This window comes from Gopherus evgoodei, chromosome 8, assembly GCF_007399415.2.
Source record: "Gopherus evgoodei ecotype Sinaloan lineage chromosome 8, rGopEvg1_v1.p, whole genome shotgun sequence".
Classification (NCBI taxonomy): Eukaryota; Metazoa; Chordata; order Testudines; family Testudinidae; genus Gopherus; species Gopherus evgoodei.
Genome location: NC_044329.1, coordinates 107,044,587 through 107,069,072, shown reverse-complemented (window position 1 = coordinate 107,069,072; position 24,486 = coordinate 107,044,587). Strand labels below are relative to the sequence as shown.

Below are 24,486 nucleotides of genomic sequence, written 5' to 3'. Positions count from 1 at the left end.
CTCTGGGTCGGCTTCAGACCTTGTCACCAAGAGAATAAAAATGGCTGCCTCTCTGGTGGCTGTGGAGAGAAACAACCAACGGTTTCTCCCTCAGGCTCTCTGCTCCTTCCCCCCAGTCACACAGTCCCCTCCGAGCCCTATGAAGCCTCTTCGGGGACCTGCCGTTGGTCACCCAGCATTGCCAATCAGGCTTGTCTTCCTGCCACAGGCCGGGTGTCTCCCTCCAGCACAGCCAAACCAGGCAGTCTCAGAGACAGTTCCAGTTTATGCCTCTGTGCTACTTTTTGTAGGAGCAGCACCTCTAAAGCTCCCAAACTTGCAGGGGCTACATACAGGAGGGAAGACTTAGGGTGACCAGACAGCAAGTGCAAAAAATTGGGACGGGGGGTAGGGGGTAATAGGTACCTATATAAGAAAAAGTCTCCAAAATCGGGACTGTCCCCATAAAATTGGGACATGTGGGCACCCAAGGCAGACTAGATGATCTAATGGTCCCTGCTGCCCTTAGAATCTCCTAATCTACCCTGTCTGTCACCTGATTTTTAAGAGCTGAACTCACTGGGGCTGCTAATGGTTCTACCATTTTGTAAATCTGCTCCATTTGTGAATCAGCATAGCTGCAGTGGAGGATCTAGTTCATAGTGTTTACTATAGAGACAAGGTGGGGGAGGTAATCTCTTTTATTGGATCAACTTCTGTTGGTGAGAGAGAGACAAGCTTTCAAGCTTATACAAAGCTCTCCTTCAGGTGTGGGAAATGCACTCCAAGTATCACAGCTAAATACAAGGTAGAACAGATGGTTCAGCATAAGGAGTTAACACTATTTCAAGGTGATGTGGCCCTTTAACACCTCTCCAGTTATAAGGGCAAAAAAGCTGGGGGCAGGGACTTAATGGGTTATAGAGTGTTATAATAAGTCATAAATCCAGTATCTCTATTCAGTCCATACTACTCTAACTTTCCTAAACACTAAAAATCCTGGGACCAACACAGCTACACTCTGCATGCAAGATTTACGCTGCCATGCAGAGCTATATGGGGGCGTTTTTTGATATGTTTATGTTCTGAGGCAGAGATAAATGGTTACTCCTACCTCACCTACCCAGAGCTTTATTGGCTATACAATTATCCAGCCTGTTTTGCATGAATTAGAGTCAGACACAAGCTTCCCACAACATGCTCATTGCCTTCTAGGGCTATTCTTTCAGCAAACTTCACCCACGGCTATTCTGATTTGGGCGGTGCTTGTAATCCATTTGAAAAGCAGCTGAAAGTCTAATCTTTGCACTCCGGTGTGATAAGAGTGTGTCTGACTCTGTGCATACAGGAAGTACAGAGTGCAGCAGAAGCTGACAGGGTTGGGGCTTTTTTATACAGTACCTGCCAATGAGGGCAGCAGCATGAAATCTGTACTGCAGACAGTAATGAACCCTTCTGGGGCATGGCTGAACAGAGCTGTCTCCCAGATGTTTCACCTGATGGCTGTGGTGTGCCTTGCCTGTGTGGTTCTGAAAGCAATCCAGCTGTACTGGAGGAAGCAAAAACTGCTCAAAATCTTTAAAAGTTTCCCAGGACCTCCCACCCACTGGCTGTATGGCCACCTTCAAATGGTAAAGTAGTAACTGGGACTGTAGCGTGTGTGTGTGTGTGTGAACAGTAAGATAGCAATTGGGATTGTACTATGTCATAGACCTACCTCAACTATTAGACTAATGGGCACTTGCAGGGCCAGCGCTTCCATTTAGGCGACCTAGGCGGTCTCCTAGGGTGCCAGGATTTGGGAGGGCAGCAGACTGCTCCTGTGGACCTCCCGCAGGCGTGCCTGCGGAGGGTCTGCTGGTCCCGCGGCTCCCGTGGAGCATCCGCAGGCATGCCTGCGGCAGATCCACCAGAGCCGCGGGACCAGTGGACCGTCCGCAGGGATGCCTGCGGCAGGTCCACCGGAGCCGTGGGACTGGGGAGCTGGCCCTGCGCCTAGATCGCCAAAAACCCTGGCGCTGCTCCTGGGCACTTGGCTTCCTTGTTTACATAAGTACAAAGTTTCTTTACTTTCCTCTACCCTCCCACTAATAGGAGTCTATTGTCAGGTTTGCTAGAGAGAGGTCACAGGCTTTCTGCGGTTAAGGCAGAGACTTGTTTTCTCCTATTAAACCCTCCAGAAAAGGCCACTTCAGATTCTGCATGCGTGCTCTGTGGCCTGTAGAGGGATTGTCACTCTCTTTCAAGTTACCAGCACACGGCTAAGAACAAAGAGAGGCGTCTGGCAATGTTTTGAAAATTCTCCCAAGCCATAAGAACAGCTTGTCCTGGGCCGCTTCCAATGAGTTCTAGGTCCTGTGAGGTAGGAAAAGGCACACCTGTGAAGTTTTTCATGGGTGCATTAAGAACATCAGAATATCTCATCAGGCTCTTTGGGAAACAGCCAGGAAGGCAAAACAACAACTGGAGATATGACACCTCCCAACAGTGCTTAATTTGTAATGAAAGAGGTGCCAGGGCTCAAGCAACCTTTTTATGTTCATAACTGGTGCAGCAAGCCCAGAGGTGCCAGGGCTATGAACTGCCAAGCCTAGAGGCACAAATTAAACACTGCCGTCCAGTACTCACTTCTGGGTGGCTGAGGGACAATGCCTGAGCTGGAGGAGTCTTGAGGAAGTTAAGGCTTCCATCATAGGATGGGAAGCGTTTAGGTAGGCTAGACATTCACATAGACTATTGTTTTAAAATCCTGGCCATGTTATGCTATGCTTCATTCCTGCTGTTAAAATTAAACTATACATTGGTTTAAGCAGGCTGTCTGGTCACTAGCTCTCAGATGGAAGAACTTGCGGTTGCCAAAACCAGTGGGATCTGCACAGGGCCAGCTCTAGCAATGTTGCCACCCCAAGCACGGCGGCACGCCACGGGGGGCGCTCTGCCGCTCGCCGATCCCGTGGCTCCTGTGGAGCTGCAGGCAGGCGTGTCTGCGGGAGGTCCACCGGAGCCGCAGGACCAGCGGACTGTCCACAGAAACGCCTGCGGCAGGTCTACCGAAGCTGCAGAAATGCCTGCAGGAGGTCCACCGGAGCCGCCTGCCGCCCTCCCAACAACTGGCAGAGCGCCCCCCGAGGTGTGCCACCCCAAGCGCGCGTTTGGCGCGCTGTGGCCTGGAGCCGGCCCTGGATCTGCATGGCTGATCCACAAGGTGCTGTAACCTAGAATCCAATTTAAAAGTGGGAGAACTGTTGGCATTCAGAGTTCTCCTTTTCGGAGTGAGTGGACCGGTTGAAGGAGGGATTCCTTAAGCAACACTTAACTGTGTGGGCTACTTCTTATGGTTTCCCATGGCTTTGTCCTCATTCATTCACCTCTACTGGCCTTTCTAATGAACAGGGGGAATCTCTGCACTTGGAGTGGCTTCAAAAACTTGTACAAAGGCAGCTTTACAAAAATACAAACATGCATTCCTGCCTAGGCCTGTTAGCTATTGCCTCATCTGACTCATCCAGTCCCCTGACTGTAGCAAGGCTCTTCCCCTTTCGGAGTGTGCTGCTAAAGATCTCCCTTGAACTACATCTCCCTTTAACTAACAATGCAGCTTCAACAAGAGGAAAACCTAGACAACCCTCACACAAGTTGTCAGTCACAGCTGGGTCTGCGCTTAAATCCCAGGTGCTGGTGTAAATGGGCATCTCTCCAGTGCCTTCAGTCGAGTTATTCTGGTTTCCATCCGCTGAGGTTCTGGCCCTCAATGCCCATTTGAACTAGATTCTAGATGTGCTATATGGGAGAACTCAGACAGAAAGCTCAAAGGCCCAGGACAGACTCGGCCAGGTGTTCTGTGGGGATGGGATGAGGAAACATAATGGGAGGTGGAGGTCAGGGTCCAGATGGGTATCTGAAGGCAGAACAAGGAGAAAGGGACTAGGCTGAAAGAGGAATTGCTTAAATAAAAACTGTCTGGGCTACTTCTTATGATTTCCCCTGGCCTTACCCACATTTACTCACCTTAATCTGCCTTTCTAACAAACAAGGAATCTCTGCACTTCTAGTGATGTTAAAAGCCTAATCAATAGCACTACTAAAATGCAGACATGTACACATACTTGGCCTATTAACTATTGTCTTATCTAACTCCCCAGACTGTTTCTCATTCAGATAGTGCTGCTAAATATCTGTAATGAACTATATCTACCTTTAATTTACAACACAGCTTCAACAAGAGGATGAACTAGACAATACAGCATCCTGGGCAGAACAATATCCACACTGTCACCACATGTGGTATGGCGGTTTCTTAGGATTTTTGTCCATCAACCACCCTGAATATGCTAAGGCAGTCTACAGCAGAGGAGGTAAAGATACTGCGTCTTGTGATGTCCTGTCCCTCTAAATGTTTAAGTACTCCCTCCTTCCCAGTGCTATGCCCCTCACTTTCTTGTTAGTTTCAGTTTTTCAGCTAGAACAATAAAGCAAGCACAGCACAAAGCTGTGTTTCTAGCAGCTCCCACTGTGTCTATCTCCTTCTCTGCTGGGTCCAAAAATATAACACCTCTTATATCTGAGTGCTAGTGATATCATTCCATACTGCAAATGCCACTGAATGCTATTATCTGTAAAGCAGAGGTCTCAGAAATGGACATGAAAAGCACCTATTCAAAGAAAATGCCATTGTTTTAAGATGGAAACTGGCACAGAATGAAATCAGTGTATTTTGTGAGCATTTTGATCAATTGTTTTCAATACTCACACAGAAAATGATCACTCTCCATCTGAAGAGCAATTAATAAGTGCTGAAGCCCAAGCACTGAATGCAATTTACACCAGCTACACAGGGCCTGCAATTACTTATGCCTGCAACTTTGTGAGTGGAAAAAGGTAGACCTATTTAGACCAATCTGAAAAGGCAGCCATTAATGTCAATTTCAATCTGTATTGCCCACGCTCCAGAAAGGTTTGCTCATTGCACATACCTGGAAAATGACAGGTTGTGTTCACTAGAGCTGTAGCCTCTTCCTCAATGGGCCAAGCCTGCTCAGATGAAAGCACCACTACACTTGACTTATGTTTTTTTCAGTGCAGATGGGACCTGAGTTAGGGGCAACACTCGTTATAACCCAAGCTAAGGCCGCACTGAAGAAAAAACCTGAATTAAATAATGGTATTAAAAAATCTCTGTACTTTTTACACATAATGAGAATCAGAGGCTAATGAGTCAATATTCCTAAGCAAAAGAGCAAGTCTAAGCAGGCGCAAACTGAAAAATGCAGACTGGGAGGTGATGTATTTATTGGAAGGAGTTTTAAGCTTAACTAAACCAATTTGGTCTTTCCCCAGTGCTCTGATACTATGGTGATGGGAATGAATCTGGATAGAAGGATGAATGAGGAGAAAAGCATGCTCTAAATAGAGAGAATTGTGGTCACCTTTTTTTTAGTAAGGGTCTATTTATTAATATTCAATGATTAGAAAGAATTGATGTATTAACAAATGGCTTGTCAATTGCTATAGAGGAGTCCAAGAGGTCAGTAGATTGCTTAGAGCCATCTGTTGTGCCTTTTTCTGATGTGGCTATAACCCCCTATAACAACACCTATTACTCCTCTCTGTTACACGCTTACAATGTCTGTCAGACATTTATTAACCCTTTAGAATCTATCAATGGAACCTTGATATAAAATGAAAGAGTTTTCCTGTATGGAGATTGTCCTTCCCAATACAGATTTTGCTACTAACGAGAGCATGATTAAAGCTTAGAAGTTATTCTAATAATGTTTGACTAACATAGGACCAGATTTTAATGCCTTACTCACCATGAGTAGCACCTTATTCATCTTCAGTATCATTTTACCCTAATAATATATTTCTCTTCTCTATTGAATTCTACAGACCCTAAGTCTCTTGTGATATACAGTTTCCTGGTTCCCTGGATTGGTTTGTATTATCATATTTCATTCTCATTTACCTCATGTAACAATATTGCTGGTGATATTCATGAGGGAAGCAGCACCATTTCTTGTACCACATAGATACAGAGCGATAGCATTTAATAGCTAACATAAAAACCAGGACCGGCGCTGGGGGTTTGAGCGCGCTAGGCAGACGGCAATTTCGGCGCCCCACGCACTGGTCCCACAGCTCCAGTGGAGCTGCCGCAGTGGTGCCTGCGGAGGGTCCGGTGGTCCACAACTCCAGTGGAGCTGCCACAGCCATGCCTGCGGGAGGTCCACCGGAGCCGCGCGAGGAGCAGACCGTCCGCAGGCACGACTGCGGCAGCTCCACCGGAGCCGCGGACCACCGGACCCTCCTCAGGCACCACTGCGGCAGCTCCACTGGAGTTGCCTGCTGCCCCCTCTGGCAAAATGCCGCCCACCAATAATTCTGGCGCACTAGGCGATTGCCTAGGCTGCCTAAATGGTAGTGCCGGCCCTGACAAAAATGACTGTGACAGTAACTGGAAGGTGTGAATGAAATGCAGGAAAGTGGAGAAATCAGAGTTCAGATTGAGAAATGGAGGTTAAGCTCCATCCTTTTACTCATGTCATCATTGTAACTAGATATTTCGGAGGTTTAGCTGAGAGCACATTAGATACAATATTTTACATGTGATATTAAGTGGTAATACATAAACAAGTATCAGGTCATCTTTGAGCCTTAACCTTGCATTTCCTTGTCTGGATTGAAATTAGACGTTTTGGTACATAACGTTTTCTCCTCAAAAAAATATGGCTTTGTTGAAACTGAAATGTGTATGGAAAAATATCAATTCTGACACAACTGTTCAGCTTTCAGTAGGAAATTTCTCGATGAAAAATGTTCTATTTTGTCTTAAAATATCATTTTCTTTTGGTTGTTTTAGTTGAAACAAAATGACATTTTAAGTCTAAACAAATTGAAAGCTTGCATTTAATTACAGAAAGGTTGATTCAAAATGAATTTTGGTTTGGTTCCCTCAGGAAAACTGAAAATTGTTGATTAAAAATTTTCAAACAAAGATTTTTCTTTTGAAATTTCTGACAGGGAAAAAAAAATATTGGTTCTCCAAAAAGCTCTAAATGAAATCAAAGATGTTTAATGATGTTACTCAGCAAAAGAAGTACACAGTGTCAACCTGTGGAACTCATTGCCAGGATAAGTTGTGAAGGCTAAAAGTCTAACTGGGTTCAAAAAAGAAATAGATAAGCTCATGGAGGATAAGTCCATCAATGGCTAATAACAAAGAGGCTCAGGGATGCAACCCCATGTTCTTGGTGTCCCTCACCTCTGACTGCCAGAAGGCAGGAGCAGATGACATTGTCATTGCATAATTGCCCTGTTCTGGTCATAGCCTTTGAAGCACCTGGCATTGACCACTGTTGGAAGACAGGGTACTGGGCTAAATTAGTGGCTCTCAACATTTCCAGACTGTACCTCTTTTAAGAATTTGATTTCTCTTGAGTAGCCCCAAATTTCACCTCATTTTAAAACTACTTGCTTACAAAATTAGACATAAAAATACAAGTGTCACAGCACTTACTGAAAAATTGCTGACTTTCATATTTTTACCATATAATTATAAAATAAATCATTTGGAATATAAATATTGTACTTGCATTTCAGTGTATAGTATATAAAGCACTATAAATGAGTCGTATGAAATTTTAGTTTGTACTGACTTCACTAGTGCTTTTTATGTAGCCTGTTGTAAAACTAGGCAAATATCTAGATGAGTTGATGAGACCTCTGCGTATCCCTGGTTGAGAACCACTGGGCTAGATGGACCAGTGGTCTGACCCAGTATGGATGTTCTTATGTTCTAAAGAAAAACTCTCTTCCTCCTGATGAATACACTGGATAGAACTGAGCAGATATTCATTCATATTCTGGCTGGATTGTATTATGGCACCTGAAATGGTCCATTGCTTAGTAGGAAGTGATCTAACCAACTCTTTTGCACTGTGCTCCTTCACAGGGCAAGGATTGTTGATCTTAAATGGGCCAAAGTGGTTCCAGCATCGGAGGCTGCTGACACCAGGGTTTCACTATGATCTTTTGAAACCTTACGTGACCATGATGGCAGATTCTGTCCGCGTGATGCTGGTAGGAATGGCTGTTGGCACCGTCATGAGTTCAAACCTCCTAGTGCCCCTTCCTGTTTTAAGAACCTTTACCTAGTAGATTAGAAAGATTTAAAAACATTGAGAGTGTTCTCCTTGGTGCATGTTGGATCGGCTGCCAGCGCTGCAGCAGTGTAGCACAGTGAGCAGAAGAGAGCCCATGCTAACTCATTGCACATCTCCAGAGAGTGACCTGTGATGACTTGGCAGACAATGAGCCCTGTTAAAGGCGCTCCTGCCATTTCTCAGCCTCCCATGCAACCCAGGGTTTAATCTCAAGACTGTCAGTGAAACTGGCTGGACTGTTAAAAATCACAGCCACCTGCCCACAGGTCCAACATCCCCAGATGCAAGAGGTGGCCCAGACCCAAGTGAATGGCTGTAACCAGGATTCTGTACTCCCAAGAAAATGTCTCCCTTCTCATTACTCTTTTCCAATAGGATAAGTGGGAACAGCTGATCACACAGGATAAGTCAGTGGAGCTCTTTGAACATGTCAGCTTGATGTCTCTTGACAGCATCATGAAATGTGCCTTTAGTTACCAGAGCAACTGCCAGACTGACAGGTCAGTACAGGCTGGTGTCAAATCCTGATGAAAAGTCCTTGTTGGCCTTAAATGACTTTAAATTCAGTGTGGTGCAATTATGTCCGAACTGGGAACTACACAGATGTGATAGAAGTAGTGGATGCATTAGCCTATTGATCTTCATGTCACTAATACAGGGGAGTATTGGGATCTGGGGTGCCGGGACCCACTTTACCTCCTCTTACAGCCTGCCTCAGGAGCTAGATGTGCTGGTGTCTTTTAAATGCAGAAGCTACTAATATATTGATGCCATCAGCTGATCTTTATGAGAATTCGGTGTGGTTTGATGGGGGTGGTAACAAAAGTGAGATTGTTGTTGTTTAACTGAGACAAGCAGCATTGTTTCAAGGCAAACCAAGAAAGCTGCTTCCTATACAGTCAATCATATTATACAGCTATTCGAATCTAAGAGTAGCTAAAATCATAATGAGTCTGATCCGGAGGTGCTGGAACTAGGGGTTCTGGAGGTGGTCCTGCACACACTGGCTTGAAGTGGTTTCCATTATATGCAGGGTTTACAGTTTGGTTCAATGGCTCTCAGTACCCCCACTGTACAAATTGTTCCAGCACCTCGGTCTGATTTTGCTCTGGTGAAGTTAGTGGGGGGGTTGCTATGGAATTCAATGGGCTCGAGATTAGCCCTAAGTTTTCACGTGACTAGTGACTTTTGGTTCCTCAGTGTCACAACCCAAAAGCCTGAACTGGGAAGGCGCAGAGTGCCTGCCACACCTATTGCAATAAAGGAGAGCTGAGGGCACTTGGCACCTCATAGGACTGGGCACATGGCTTATCAGACACTTATACTGGGGGTGGAAGGCCAGGAAGAAGTGCTGCAAACCAAGACATTCAACTACAAGCACTCAAGTTACTCCCCGGGAACACTGCTTTGCCTTGTGCAGGCTGGCCTGAATGCTTTGGAAGGAAAAGGCCATTCTCTGAGGCAGTTTTACTACGTTACCGCTTGTTCACATTGCTGTCATGCTGGGTGACCTTAGTCTTGCACTAACCACACACTTGCCATTAAAATCAACAACTCTGAAATCTTTGCAATCTCTCCCCCAATACACTCAAACTCGCTGCCCAGTCTTTATCCATCTCTCTCTTGACTCTCTCTCTGTAGTGAGAACTTATATATCCAAACAGTCATGGACCTCAGCTTGATGGTGCAACAGAGAATCCAGACACCCCTGCATCACAACCATCTCGTTTACTGGCTCAGTTCTCAAGGGCGTCAATTCCGCAAGGCCTGCAGATTAGCACATAAGCATACAGGTATTTCCTGCTATCCTCTTCTCACCTCTCATTCAGGATTTGTACCAGGCTCCAAGATAAGACCTATTCTACACTACAGACTTATGTCGGTATAACTACGTCACTCAGCAATGTGGAAAATCCACATCCCTGAGCAAAGTAGTTATACCGACCTAACTTGTGATGTGGACAGCCCTAAGTCAATGGGAGGTCTTCTCCCATTGATATAACTACTGCCTTTCAGGAAGGTGGAGTACCTACACCAACAAGAGAAGCACCCATCGGTGTAGTTAGTTCAGGCACCTCCGCAGTGGCCCAGATTCTTTACGTCCCCCAGAAGCCATGCAGAGTGATCCATCTCATTTCAGAAATTATGAGAATCAAAGAATTCTGGTTCCTGGGTATTTTGGGATCCATTAGGGTTCTGGAAAATCACACATCAGAGGAGTAGCCGTGTTAGTCTGGATCTGTAAAAGTAGCAAAGACTCCTGTGGCACCTTATAGACTAACAGACGTTTTGGAGCATGAGCTTTCGTGGGTGAATACCCACTTCCTCAGATGCATGTAGTGGAAATTTCCAGGGGCAGGTATATATATGCTAGCAAGCAAGCTAGAGATAACGAGGTCAGTTCAATCAGGGAGGATGAGGCCCTGTTCTAGCAGTTGAGGTGTGAAAACCAAGAGAGGAGAAACTGGTTCTGTAGTTGGCAAGCCATTCACAGTCTTTGTTCAATCCTGACAGGACTCCACTAGCCATCACATACAGCCCCCAGCTAAAACCCCTCCAACGCATCATCAAATATCTACAACCCATCCTGGACAATGATCCCACACTTTCACAGGCCTTGGGTGGCAGGCCAGTCCTTGCCCACAGACAACCTGCCAACCTGAAACATATTCTCACCAGTAACTGCACACCGCACCAAATAACTCTAGCTCAGGAACCAATCCATGCAACAAACCTCGATGCCAGCTCTGTCCACATATCTACACCAGCGACACCATCACAGGACCTAACCAGATCAGCCACACCATCACTGGTTCATTCACCTGCACATCCACCAATGTAATATACGCCATCATATGCCAGCAATGCCCCTCTGCTATGTACATTGGCCAAACTGGACAGTCTCTGCGGAAAAGGATAAATGGACACAAATCAGACATTAGGAATGGCAATATACAAAAACCTGTAGGAGAGCACTTCAACCTCCCTGGCCACACTATAGCAGACCTTAAGGTGGCCATCCTGCAGCAAAAAAACTTCAGGACCAGACTTCAAAGAGAAACTGCTGAGCTTCAGTTTATCTGCAAATTTGACACCATCAGCTCAGGATTGAACAAAGACTGTGAATGGCTTGCCAACTACAGAACCAGTTTCTCCTCTCTTGGTTTTCACACCTCAACTGCTAGAACAGGACCTCATCCTCCCTGATTGAATTGACCTCGTTATCTCTAGCTTGCTTGCTAGCATATATATACCTGCCCCTGGAAATTTCCACTACATGCATCTGAGGAAGTGGGTATTCACCCACGAAAGCTCATGCTCCAAAACATCTGTTAGTCTATAAGGTGCCACAGGATTCTTTGCTGCTGGAAAATCACAGTGCACATATGGCTCCGAATGGGATATAATTACTTTAATGTTTTCCTGATGCAGATAAAGTGATCAGAGAAAGAAAGGAGTCCCTTAAAGATGAGCAAGAGCATGAAAAGATCCAGAGGAGGCGCCAACCGGACTTTCTGGACATCCTTCTGAGTGCTAAAGTGAGTGTTGCAAGAACTGTTTGGAGCCAAGTATGTGAGCATTTCGAGTAGCAGCACTGAGAGAGGCCTGGGCATTGTGGACAGCAGCTTCCAAAAAACATATTTTTTGTTCAGGGAAAAGGTTAAAATTGATTGGCCGGATTCATCAATGTTCAGAAGCATAGTTTTGACACAAGGGATGGGTTCTGCCCCAACTCTGTGACTGCAGAGTCCTGTGTGCATAGTTAAAGCCACACAAACGCTGTAGGCTTGTTCATGTGCAGTCCAGGTTATAAACCACACTTAGTCTCATTTTTACAAAGTATAGTCACTGGCAAGACATAAGCAGACTCCTGTAGATCGAAAGAGTGATCGTTTTATAGAAATGATCATTTTAACTCAGCAGTGACTGGGTGGCAATGTAATTATGCAGGACTGTGTGTACCATTTAAGCCAGGGAGGGCAAACTTTTTGGCCTGTGGGCCGCATCGGGTTTTGTATATTGTATGGAGGGCCGGTTATAGGAGGGGGTCATGGCGCGGCCCACACCTCCTATCTGCCCTCTCCCTCAAAAGCTTTTGCCCCATCCAACCCCCCCCATTTCCTGACAGCCCCTCTGGGACCCCTGCCCCATCCTCACACCCCTGCTCCATGTCCCTTGACTGCCCCTGCACCCCTGCTGCCCCATCCAACCCATCCTCTCATTCCTGATGGCCCGCTCAGGACCCTAACCCCATCCAACCACCCCTTCTCCCTCTCCCCTGACTGCCCCCGGACTCCCCGCCTCTGACTACTGCCTGCCACTCCATCCATCCCCCCTCCTTCCTGACTTCCCCCTGGGACCCCTGCCCCCATTCAACCCCCTATTTCCTCCCTGACCACCATCCACACCCTCACTCCTGATCAGCACCACGAACTCCCCTGCCCTCTATCCAAACCCCTCCCCCCCCGCTCCCTGCCCCCTTACCGCGCTGCCTGGAGCACAGCTACCTTGTGGCGCTACAGTCATGCCACCCGGCTGGAGCCAGGCCATGCCACCACCACCGCCACCACCCACCATAGGTCAGGCCGGGCTCTGCAGCTCCACTGTCCCAGGAGCTCACAACCCCGCAGACCAGAGCATTATGAGCGAGCTGAGGCTGCAAGGGAGGGGCGACAGCAGGGGAGGGGTTGTGGGCAAGCCTCCTGGGCCAGGAGCTTAGAGGCCAGGCAGGACGGTCCTATGGGCTGGATGAGGCCAGTGGGCCATAGTTTGCCCACCCTTGATTTAAGCTCAGCTTTGTGTTAGGCTGGGGAAGCACTGAGAGGAGAGAGAAATCTCCGCCCGCTGCTGCACTGTACATGGGGGTACTAGTAAGTCCACTGCTATATCCCTTCTAAGGGATGCAATGTGTTTCCCTTGGTGCATCTCAGCCTTTCCATGGGCTAGTGAAGGGGGAGGGGACAAGTATGTCCCAGCTTCCTCCTTACTACTCACCATCCCTCCAGGAGGTTTCTTGTCCTCCAGAGTGAGCAAGCAGGAAGCAGTATCTGCATTCGAGGGACAGCAAGGACGGCAGTTGTACCTTTCTGCGTCACAGGAGTTCATCTCACATGCGGGGATTCTTACATTTCTCCCCAACCTAAAGGGAAGGTCTGACCCACTGGGATCAATGTTCCAGGGTTTCCTTTCTAACACATTTGTCACTTAAACTCTGAGCAGCAGGAAGCCTCATATCTCTTTCCTGGGAAAACCCATGAAACCTGATAGAAGCCGTGTGTTGTTAGGATGAAAATGGAGCTGGATTATCCGATGAAGACCTACGTGCCGAGGTGGATACGTTTATGTTTGAAGGTCACGATACCACGGCCAGTGGGATCTCCTGGCTCTTGTACTGTATGGCCCTGCACCCAGAGCACCAGCAGAGATGCAGGGAAGAGATCAAAGAGATTCTGGGAGACAGAGAAACTGTTCAATGGTGAGAACTTAATATTCCTTACAAGTGATCTCCCAAATAACTTGAAACCCCTCTCAGGTGATCAGTTTATTAACCCCAGTTGTCTCTCGCCCTACCACCCAGTTCCCAATTGGGAAAGCTAGTTCTCCTGGACTGCAGGCAGCCTTTTGTTCTGGGGGTGAACTTACTTGAATGCAGGACCATCAAGGTTGATGGTTCTTGATGGTTTCTCATTTTTAGCCCCTGTGCTAGATGTAAAGATTTTTCCCAACACTTCCTGGGTAGTCCAGCTCAAGATGGAGGCCACAGTACAACCCAGAGGGCATATAGCAGTTTATAGTCAAAATAGCATTCAAAAAATAGAATGGCATTTGCTGCTTGACATGAGTCAACTGTCCCATCTCTGCATAGAACATTGGTGAGACAGATTCTGGAATATTTTATCCAGTTCTAGTGTCCATGTTTTAAAAAGGTTGTTGAAAAGTTGGAAAGGGTGCTAAAAAGAAACATCAAAACACTTCAAGGGCTGGAGAAACTGCCTTACAATGAGAGACTTACAGTATGTCTACACTACCCGCCAGACTGGCAGGCAGCAATCAATCTAGCGGGGGTCGATTTATCGCGTCTAATCTAGACGTGATAAATCAATCCCCAAGCGCTCTCCCGTCGAGTCCTGTACTACAGCTTCAGCGGCTGGAGAAAATGCCTTGAAATGAGAGACTTAAAGAGCACAGTCTATTTAGCTTATCAAAAAGAGGATTGAAAGGTCATCTGACAACAGTGTGTTTCATGGGAAGAAAATACTAGGTACTAAAGAGCTCTTTAATCTAGTGGGGAAAGACATAACAAGAGCCAGTGGCTAGAAGCTGAAGCCAGACATCCTGCAATTAGAAAATGGACATATTTTTAAAAGTGAGGGCGATTGACCATTGGAACAAAGAATGAGAGGAAGCGGTGGAGTCTCTATCTCTAGATATCTTCATATCAAGGTTGGGTATGTTTTTGGAAAATATGCTTTAGTCGGACATAAGATATTGGGCACAACTGGGCTCAGTTCAGAGGGATCTGGGTGAAATTTAATGGTCTGTGATATATAGGTCAGACTAGATGATCTAATCGTTCCTTCTTGCCTAAAGCCCTAATAACTCTATATATTATAGATGGAGAGGTAGAGAAGGTTGCCTAAGTGTGTCCATTCTAATCACCCTTCCCCTTTCAGCTCCTTTTAAACTAAGGGAGCTGGGCAGAGTACAGCTCTCCCTTTTCTTATAAAACCAGAGGGAGAACTCTCCCTCCTCTACTTGGCTTGCATAAGCAGTACCTCCGCACCGCTCTCCCTCCTCCATGGCTCTCGCACTGAGAACTCTCATCCGCTTGCAATTTGCTTGACTTACAGGTTATAACGTTCACCTTTCAGTTTTCTGTTTTCCAGGTCACAGCTCTGCCTTTGGGTGAATCTCTGTAAAAAATACGAACAATATCTTTTTGGCCATTGTCAGTTGTCCCTAATTTCTGCCTCTGGTTCCTTTCAGGGATGACTTTGGGAAGATGACCTACACCACCATGTGCATCAAAGAGGCTCTTCGTCTTTACCCTCCAGTGCCTCTCGTAGGACGAGAACTCAGTGCACCTGTAACATTTGTTGATGGACGTACCTTACCAAAAGGTCTGCCTAGTCTGTCTCCTTTTTAAATGCTTATTAGGCTGTTGTGTGCCTGTACATCAATGGCAGTGATGCTCATGTCTCTTATTTGTATTTTGCCTCTCATTCCAAAAGCATTTTATATACAGAGAATGAAAGGAGAGAGGGGAATTGTTTAGGGAGACACACGGACTATTATTTGGAGTAATAGTGTGATACTTGATTTAGGCTAAATATCAAGAACATCCACAAACGCAAATTCAACTACCATCTGCGTGTGGACGATTCACAGATCTGTCTCTCTACTCTAGACCCGTCTCCTTCTGTCCAAAAAAAATCTCAGCCTGTCTCTGACATCTCCTTGTGGATATCTAGCCATCAGCTCAAGCTTAACATAGACAAAACAGAACTCTTACTCTTCCCTCCAAAACCATCTTTGCTACCTCCTTTCTTGACCACCCTGTTACCCATCACTGAGGCCTGTAACTTGGACATCATCTTTACTCAGCCTGGATGTGAGAACCTAGAGATAGATCTATGTCTAAGTCTTGAGGTTGTTTCTGCATAATGGCTCTAAAATCTGGACTTTCCTATCCAGCCACACAGCTAAAACTGTAGCCCTGCTCTCATTATCTCACATGTCATGACAACATCCTTTTCTCTGGCCTTGAACAATGCAATCTTGCCCCACTGATGTGCATTCAAAATGCTGCTCCAAAGGTTATTTTCCCAGCCTGTGACCAAAGTCACTTTGACCTTGTCATCCCTTTTTGCATTCCTCCACTGGCTTCCTCTTCTCTATTGTATCAAACATAAGCTACTTGTCTTCACTTGGTAGGGCCTTCATGACCTATCGCATTCCTCACCCTTACCTATCATCCCTCCTTCTGTATCAAAAGGTCAACTCCCACCTCCAGCCAGGCCATGATATCAGCCTCCATTGCCCACTTGTTAAATTTTCCAAGAAGCATCTTCATGCTTTCTGCCATGCTGCTCCTCACACTTGGGAGGAACCATCATTAAAACTCTCCCTTTGCCATAAACCCTACAAAAAAATCACAACTAGGCTGCTAATGTGCTGAGACAGCTGCCTGTCATGATGATGAATGTTACTTCTGCGAACTCCTCCATCAGTCTGTCTGATTCCATCTGTTGTCTCTTGTCTTATACTTAGACTGTAAGTTCATTGGGGGCAGGGACTGTCTTTTTGTTCTGTGTTTGGACAGCACCTAGCACAGTGGGGTCCTGGGCTATGGTTGGGGCTCCTCAACGTGGCAGCTATACAATTAAATACCAAGAGTCAATTCCTAATGGTGTGATGTATAAGTTGTTCCAAAATCTTCAAAGGTAAAAGGTGTAGACTTATTTAAAGCAGATAAGACAAAGAGCAGGAGAATAAACCACAAGGAAAAACTTTGCATTGATAAGGACATGGAGCACGTCCACCAGGACTCTTTCATCTCTAACATCATTTGGATTTTCCCCCAACCCACCTCAACATTTCCCCTTCTCCTGATGCTTACCTGAAGTGACTTTTTTCACCGTCTGTAGAAATTCTTTAACATTTTTGGACAATTTTTGTTTTATTAGTCAGTAAAGAATGAGGTGGTCCCCTGATGGAACTCTATTACTCAATAAACACATGGGTGGCAGAAGAAAATAGGACTTCAAAAGGGGATTTGATACTAATCTAGTTTTGCAGGATTCCACAAGTGTCGGTGGACAGAACACTATGGTCTAGGACACGTTTTTCCTGTCTTATGATGATTTATTTCTGTGATTCTTAATAGGATCCCTGGTTTCACTGAATATTTATGGTCTTCACAGAAACCCCACAGTCTGGCACGATCCAGAGGTACTTCTGTTTTTACTTGAGACTGATAAGATATTTTTGGATATGGGATAGCTATATGTCTGATCAATGAGAAGTTCCTATGTGCACAGGAAGCAGCAAGTAGGCCCTTTCCTTGGGTAGATGACCATTTTTCACTAGGAGTACGTAGATAACACAATGTTCATGCTGTATGAAGACTCCACTTAACTGTAGATTTTAGGGGATATGTGGGATATGGAAGGTCCAGAGAAAACTAAATTTTGTTTCTATGTGAATTTTTAATTAAGAGTGGAGAGAAAACCAGGTTCACCCATGCATTAGGCCAAATCCTAAAGCTGACAAAATACCTTTCATTGCCCTGACACCTCCCATATTTGTTTGGGCCACACTCACCCGTTTTCATTTTGGGAAGTTTGTAGATGTCTCAAGGATCTTCTGCATCGGGCCTTTTCTCTGCTGTAGGCTGGGAGCCATATACTAATACATGGTGTTAGCTATGGAGAGAGATTGTGATGGAAATTGTGTCCCTTTTCCCTACCCAAACCATTGGTACACATTGTCCCCTGTCATTAAGATAAGGCTGTTTACTTGCCTTTAGTGGGCTTGTGCAAGGGTAACTGAGAGTGGAATCTGGCCCTTACTAGCTAACCTCGGTTGCCAAACTAAGCGATAGTTTCATAACTATGTGTCTTTATTATTCTTTACAGGTCTTCGACCCTTTGAGATTCTCACCAGAGAACTCAGCTGGACGCCATTCCTATGCTTTTCTGCCTTTTGCAGCTGGACCCAGGTGGAGTATATTTAATTCTATCTGTTGCTTTAGTTAAATAAAATAATTTTCCTTGGACACTGATGAATCACACCCACCTTGGGGTGACATTCCAGTTCCAGTGAAGTTAGTGGGAGTTTTGTCATTGGGGAATAGAATTTCACCTTTTGTCTTTGCCATGTGCCATATCAGTGTGCTCTTGTTTTACATGTGCTCTCAAGGTATTCAACAGTGTGCGCTTAAAAAGGAACATTTGGGACTGAAGCAAAACTCCAAATTCAAACATCCTCTAACTTAGGAAACTCTTAGACTTGGATCCAGCTCAGGCTTATGTCTGTTTAAATCCACAGCATGTCAGAACAATACCTCCATACCATCTTCCGTGTGGTCTCCTATACGTGGTTTGACCTTGAACTCATCGGCAAGGCCCCTGCTTCTCTCCAATGTTATGTCCCACTTTTTGCTGTGCTGCCTGTAGGGAACCTGGTTGATTGGTATAGAAAATTATTTTGTTATTTTCCTGCCCTGGCCTTTGTCTGCTTGTTTGTTTGTCAACTCTTTGGGGGAAGGGACTGTCCTTTGTTGTCTATCTTGCCAAGTGTCTAGCACATTGTAGGCTCTATTGCACAATTAGGACATGGGGTGGTCTAGTGGACAGGTAAGTCTAGAGACTTGGCATCTATGCCTGGCTTACCCACTGATGTGCTGTGGGACCTTGGGCAAGACTTGTGAAGAACTACCCTGTACATATTCTTCACTATGGAGAGAGGAGGTGGCAGCTTTCCTGCTGTATTCACAGCAGAACTATACATGTAATTGTCACTTGTGTCTAGAATCCTTCTTCCCTGACAAGTGCCTGCAACAAAAGAGCAAACCTTTTGCTTAATTACAAATCAGCCAAGAGAAACGCCGTTAGGTGCTGATAATTGTTCTCTCCTGTTCCACCAGAGGGACCAGATTCTCAGCCAGTATAGATGGCATAGTTTCGTCAGCTTCACTGAATCTATGCTGATTCACACCAGACCTCTGCCTATGTTTGTTTCTGATAAACTATCCAGTAGAGCTGGTGAAGAATTTTCTGTTGGAATAATTTTCTGGCAGAAGGGGCAATTTCTTCAAAACTGACATTTTTCTTTGGAATATCTAAATGAATGTTCCCCAGTTATCCCAAGCTGCCTGCCTGGCTTACAGAAGTTTTCATTTAGATTTCCCTCAAAGTTTTCCAACAAAAATTGGAAATGTTCTTTAGAAAAATTTCATTTTTGCTAAGACTGCATTTTCTGTTGGAAAATCATTCCAGTGGAAAAATCCCAACCAGCTTCACCACTCAGTTTATCCAAAACAAATACCCATACAAAGCTAATGCTTAGCCAATCTAAATCCACATAGAAAAGTTGATGGCTCTTTGCCACTTTAAACTGGCTTCAGACCTGGTCTTTATACTATAAAAACCAATGAGGAGTCCTTGTGGCACCTTAGAGACTAATCAATTTATACTGTGACTGGAGAGACGAAAGTGCAGCACTTGGGTATTTTTCTTGCCCGACATAGTTAAATTAAACAGGTATGTTCTTTGGCTGCAGGCATTAGCTGGGGAAGATGTTTAACATCAGATAAGAATTATGTTTACAGCTCTGTTGCTATCTCTTGTCTACTTGGTGAAGAAAGAGCAGCTGCCAGCTGCTTCTCTGCACCACACTCTACTCAGGGAATTTGGGGCTGGTTGGCTCCCCAGGCTGTCACATTTCCAGGCTTATTTGAGATGGAAAAAAAAATGACAAAAATGCAAAATTTTGTTGTGGGAAGGAATTTCCATTTTCCAACCCTTTCTACTAACCACTGGCTAGAAATGAATCCCGTTAACTATTTCAGTGGTCGTCCCTTGTGCTCTGTTTACTATATTAAGTGTCTTTGGTAACTTTAGAGATGAAATATTTGTCACTTCTCTCTGCTCAGGAACTGCATCGGGCAGCAGTTTGCCATGAACGAATTGAAGGTGGCTCTTGTGCAGACTCTGCTGCGCTTTGAACTCTCCCCTGATCCAGCCAAGCCCCCCATCAAAATACCTCAGCTCGTTTTGCGCTCCAAGAATGGGATTCACCTGCACCTGAAGAAACTTCAGTGACACTTAGATCACTGAGACGGGAGTGTGATACATGGCAGAGTTTAATCTAAATTTGATTGAATAACTAGATCTGGGTGGGAACTGAAATTTCCTTTTCATGGGAAATTCTGTGATTTCAAATTGGTTTCATTCAGAATTGCAAAGGAAACAACAGAATTTCAAAATTTCCCACAAAATGAATTTTTAAAAATCATTTAAATAAAATTTCAAAAATTCTTCCAAGATCATCAAAACTTTTTACTCTGATTTTGACTTTTATATAAAAGACAAAACAAAAAGTCGTTCTGAAATCAACAAATCTAAACTTGTACCGGTGTCAAAAAACATTGATAGATTTTTTTTCAAAACAAAATTCTTTCCAAAGCAACAATTCCTGTCAAAATTTTCCCAGTTGGTTCTAGTGAAAACAAAGGCTGTGTTTCATCTCTGCAGATGTTTCCCTGCTAACTCTTCTTTGTGATTAACTAAAACGTTATTGGCAGGGGGAAGGGCCATGGAGATGCAGCAGTGTATTTTTATTTATCATCATAATAGTTTAACAAGGGCTTAGCGTTGTACAGAAGAGAAAGAGGACAGCGTCCCAGCTCTGGGAGATTTGCAGAGGGCCCAGATTCTGACACAAAGGGTGAAGGATGGACGGGAGTGAGTAAGCAGACTTCCTCTTCCTGTCCCCTTGTACGCTCTGTACACAAGCCTGCCAGATTTCCAGCCCTTGTGTAGGGACCACTTCCTCTGAGGGAGCGAGACGAGTAGGTAGGAAGTTGTACTGGTTTACCCCAGAAAGGGTACTGCAGAAGTCCACCAAGGGAAGGGAGTGCCACTGCGCCCCAGGGCAATGCTATGCTTAATAGGAAGAAGCCTTACATAGTGGTAATGACAATTATTGTTTATTTACATGAGTGCTTAGAACCCTAATCAGGGATTGGGACCCAGGTGGGCTGTTTGGGCACTGGACCCTCCACATGCTTCTAGATAGGACATAAATCAATGGCAGGTTTGTTGCACAAAAGTTGCCTCTCTCTTTAATCTTTCCCTGCCTTCCATTCAGGGCAATGCAAAGGCTTATCTGTTGCCATGGGACGGCCTGATTCAGCCCTTCAGCTAACTAAATTAAGGAGAGTGCAAATCCTGGCCTACACTGAAAAGTTCTACAGGTATAACCATGTCGGTGAGGGGTGTGATTTTCCACTGTTGGTGTTATCCCTAATGTGGGTGCATTGACACCATTATTAAGGTGTCTTATAGCCATATAGTTATTCCCGTGCCATACAGAAACAGCTATACTGGTACAGAGCACACTTATACCCATATAGCTGCATCCACACAAGGGAGGGGAGTTGTCCCACTTTACCATTAGTGGCATAGTCAAAGCGGCACAACTTTCAACTGTACACCGTAGAGCAAAATTGTGTGCAGCAGATCAGGCATCCCAACAACCCAGCAAGCAAATTAATCAATGTTTGTAAGGATTAAATTCATGTGTAACCCCTTTTATCAACTTGTTTGTATCTAAATTATCTTGAGATTTCACAGCTGTGTCAATGATGCATAAATTAAATAGCATTAAAAATATTTTCATGCCATCCTATTAGCACATTAGGCTTCCAAATATAAATGTATCCGGATTCACGCTCTCAGATCCCCGCCTCTCACCCCATGGCCGATTGTGTCTCTTGCTGTGGCCTTATGCAATGTCCACATCCAGGGCCGGCTCCAGGTTTCTTGCTGCCCCAAGCAAAAAAAAAAAATAAATTAAACGGAGGTGGAGAGCAGAGTGCCGCCACCAAAGCAAAAACAACAACAACAACAACAACAACAAACGGAGAGTGCTGCCGAAAAAAAAACACACAACAAAAACCCCTTGAGTGCTGCCCCTTGAAAAGTGCTGCCCCAAGCTCATGCTTGGAATGCTGGTGCCTAGAGCTGGCCCTGTCCATATCCCTCTAATGCCTGGAGAACCAAACAAAGATTGGAGCCCCTTTTGCCAGGCACTGTATAAATACATGGTGAGAGACAGTCCCTGTCCCGATGAGTCTAAATAGACAAGACAGATAAAGGATGGGGCGAGAAACAACTTACCCAAGGTCATGCAGCATCAGAACTTGGAGTAGAACCCAAGTCTCCCAATGTAGTGTTCTAGCCTCTAGACAACACTGCCACCCCAACAAGGGACTGCGCTGATTGTCGGGGTATGACTGTTTGGGAAATCTGTGCGATTTGTGGATTCAGTGTGAGATTATGGACTCGCTGGGCATATCTTTATCAGCAGCAATCTCCATTTTGAATGTGTGATCTTTGAGTGCTCTGTTCTCTGTTCCCTCTTTACCTCCAGGTTGAACTGAAAGTCTAACAGGGCTGACAACAGAGGGTTGTTAATTTGGGATGGTCCTCTAGTCAAATACAAACATATTAAACAATAGTCTAGATCTCAACCAGGAAAACTGGTTTTTCAGAACAGAGGATGTCTGGCAATGAAGTTTTCTAGTAGAGGTCTATCATTTGTTAAGGCTGTTCTAGGAGTCACTTGACCAAGGACCTGAAAGGTTAGAAAAGGACTCACAGGGGGATGACTGAGAGCCACAGAATAGTTATGGGCAGGAAAGGGAGAGAGGATGGAGCGGCCAAGGGCAGAATAGAGAGCTGGGTGGAGAAGACTCCATGTTTCGAGATGCTAGTCAGGCACTGAGACAAAAAGGACTCCAGACCCTAAGATAAGGACAGTGCTGGACTCTGTTCAGACTCTGGATGCTTAGGACACCCAGGGGATTCCACGGCTTGATCCACTCACAGCAGTCTGGTGAGTAACCAAGAGAAGGTGCTCAACTGGAGTTGTGAGCAAGGGTGCCTCTTACAAAAGAACACTACAAGAAAGGAGAGATGGCTGTATCATCCAAGGAATATACACTACATCTAGCCATCAAGTTATACCTACCTTCCAAATACACTCATTGTAAATCATTACTGTCTCACACACACAATTTTCCGCGACAGTAAAGTGCGCTGGAACAGGTTGGATTCTTTGGGACTCTGTAAAGTGCCTTAAAGAGAAGGGCTACTAGGATGATCAGAGGAATGGAAAACCTGTCTTATGAAAGGTGATTCAAAGAGCTTGGCTCGTTTAGCCTAACCAAAAGAAGGCTAAGGGGAGATATGATTGCTTTCTATAAATATATCAGAGGAATAAATACCAGGAAGGGAGAGGAATTATTTAAGATCAGTACCAATGTGGACACAAGAACAAATGGATATAAACTGGCTATCAGGAAGTTTAGACTTGAAATTAGACTAAGGTTTCTTAGCCATTAGAGGAGTGAAGTTCTGGAACAGCCTTCCAAGGGGAGTAGTGGGGGCAAAAGACATATCTGGCTTCAAGACTAAGCTTGATAAGTTTATGGAGGGGATGGTATAAGGGGATTACCTAATTTTGGGAATTAATTCATCTTTGATTACTAGCTGTAAATATGCCCAATGCTCCCTGATGGGATGTTAGATGGGGTGGGATCTGCGTTACTACAGAGAATTCTTTCCTGGGTGCTGGCTGGTGAGTCTTGCCCACATGCTCAGGGTTTAGCTGATCGCCATTTTGGGAGTAGAGAAGGAAATTTCCTCCAGGGCAGATTGGCAGAAGCCCTGGGGTGGGGGGGTTCGCCTTCCTCTGCAGCGTGGGGCATGGGTCACTTGCTGAAAGTTTCTGTGCACCTTGAAGTCTTTAAACCATGATTTGAGGACTTCAGTGGCTCAGACACAGGTTTGATACAGGAGTGAGATTGTGTGGCCTGTGTTGTGCACAAGGTCAGACTAAATGATCATAATGGTCCCTTCTGACCTTAAAGTCTATGATTCTATGAATTCATTCAAGAAATGTGACTACCAAGGAACAGTCACATGCCAGTGCATCTGTGGTTACGTTAAGGGGCAGTGATTCTTTAATCATTTAAACTCAAGTGTATGGTATTATTTAACTAGAACATACAGCATAAGCTACCAATTAGTTGGCAGATACAAAATGAGTAACATACCATAGAGATACCTAGCAAATATTAAGCTCCTAATAACACTTTCTGGAACAGACTGGCTTCAGTCTCCGTCATTCCTTCTGCTTCTTGAAAAGACCATTTAAATCACCCTTGGACTTTAATACAAATTATCTCTGTTTGTCTTAGCTTCTACATAAACTATCACTAGTTACATAACAAACAAAGAAGCCAACTAGGTGGAAAGCTGCTATGTTCAGTAACTGATGGATCAGTTTTCCTGGTCACTCCAAGGCTCTGGGTTTAGTGTGGATTTTTCTGTATGTTTTGAAAAACATGTCCTTTTCCAATTAGAAGTACATTTCTCTCCCTTATGGGGGCTAAGAGCTGTAAATGCAGGCACATTCTGAGTCAGATCTTCAGCTCAGTTTTTGGCCCTCTATATCTGCAACGATATAGAAATATTCATGCTGATAACCTCACAGTTTCTATTGAAACAAGAACAGAACACAAGTAACAGCAAAATATTTCAATGCTCTTTGCACT

General features: G+C 44.9%; 1 protein-coding gene across 1 annotated transcript; it reads left to right on the top strand.

Annotated features, from left to right (window-relative positions):
- The first annotated feature begins 1,386 nt into the window (after positions 1 to 1,386).
- On the top strand, positions 1,387 to 20,239 carry LOC115656677 (cytochrome P450 4B1-like). The gene is made up of 12 exons (XM_030573719.1): positions 1,387 to 1,610; positions 4,193 to 4,334; positions 5,869 to 5,913; positions 7,931 to 8,058; positions 8,517 to 8,641; positions 9,783 to 9,934; positions 11,574 to 11,680; positions 13,427 to 13,617; positions 15,129 to 15,262; positions 17,029 to 17,093; positions 17,780 to 17,862; positions 19,798 to 20,239. The coding sequence occupies exons 1-12, from the start codon at positions 1,401 to 1,403 to the stop codon at positions 19,964 to 19,966; spliced, it is 1,551 nt and encodes a 516-aa protein (XP_030429579.1). The 5' UTR covers positions 1,387 to 1,400; the 3' UTR covers positions 19,967 to 20,239.
- Positions 20,240 to 24,486: the final 4,247 nt, after the last annotated feature.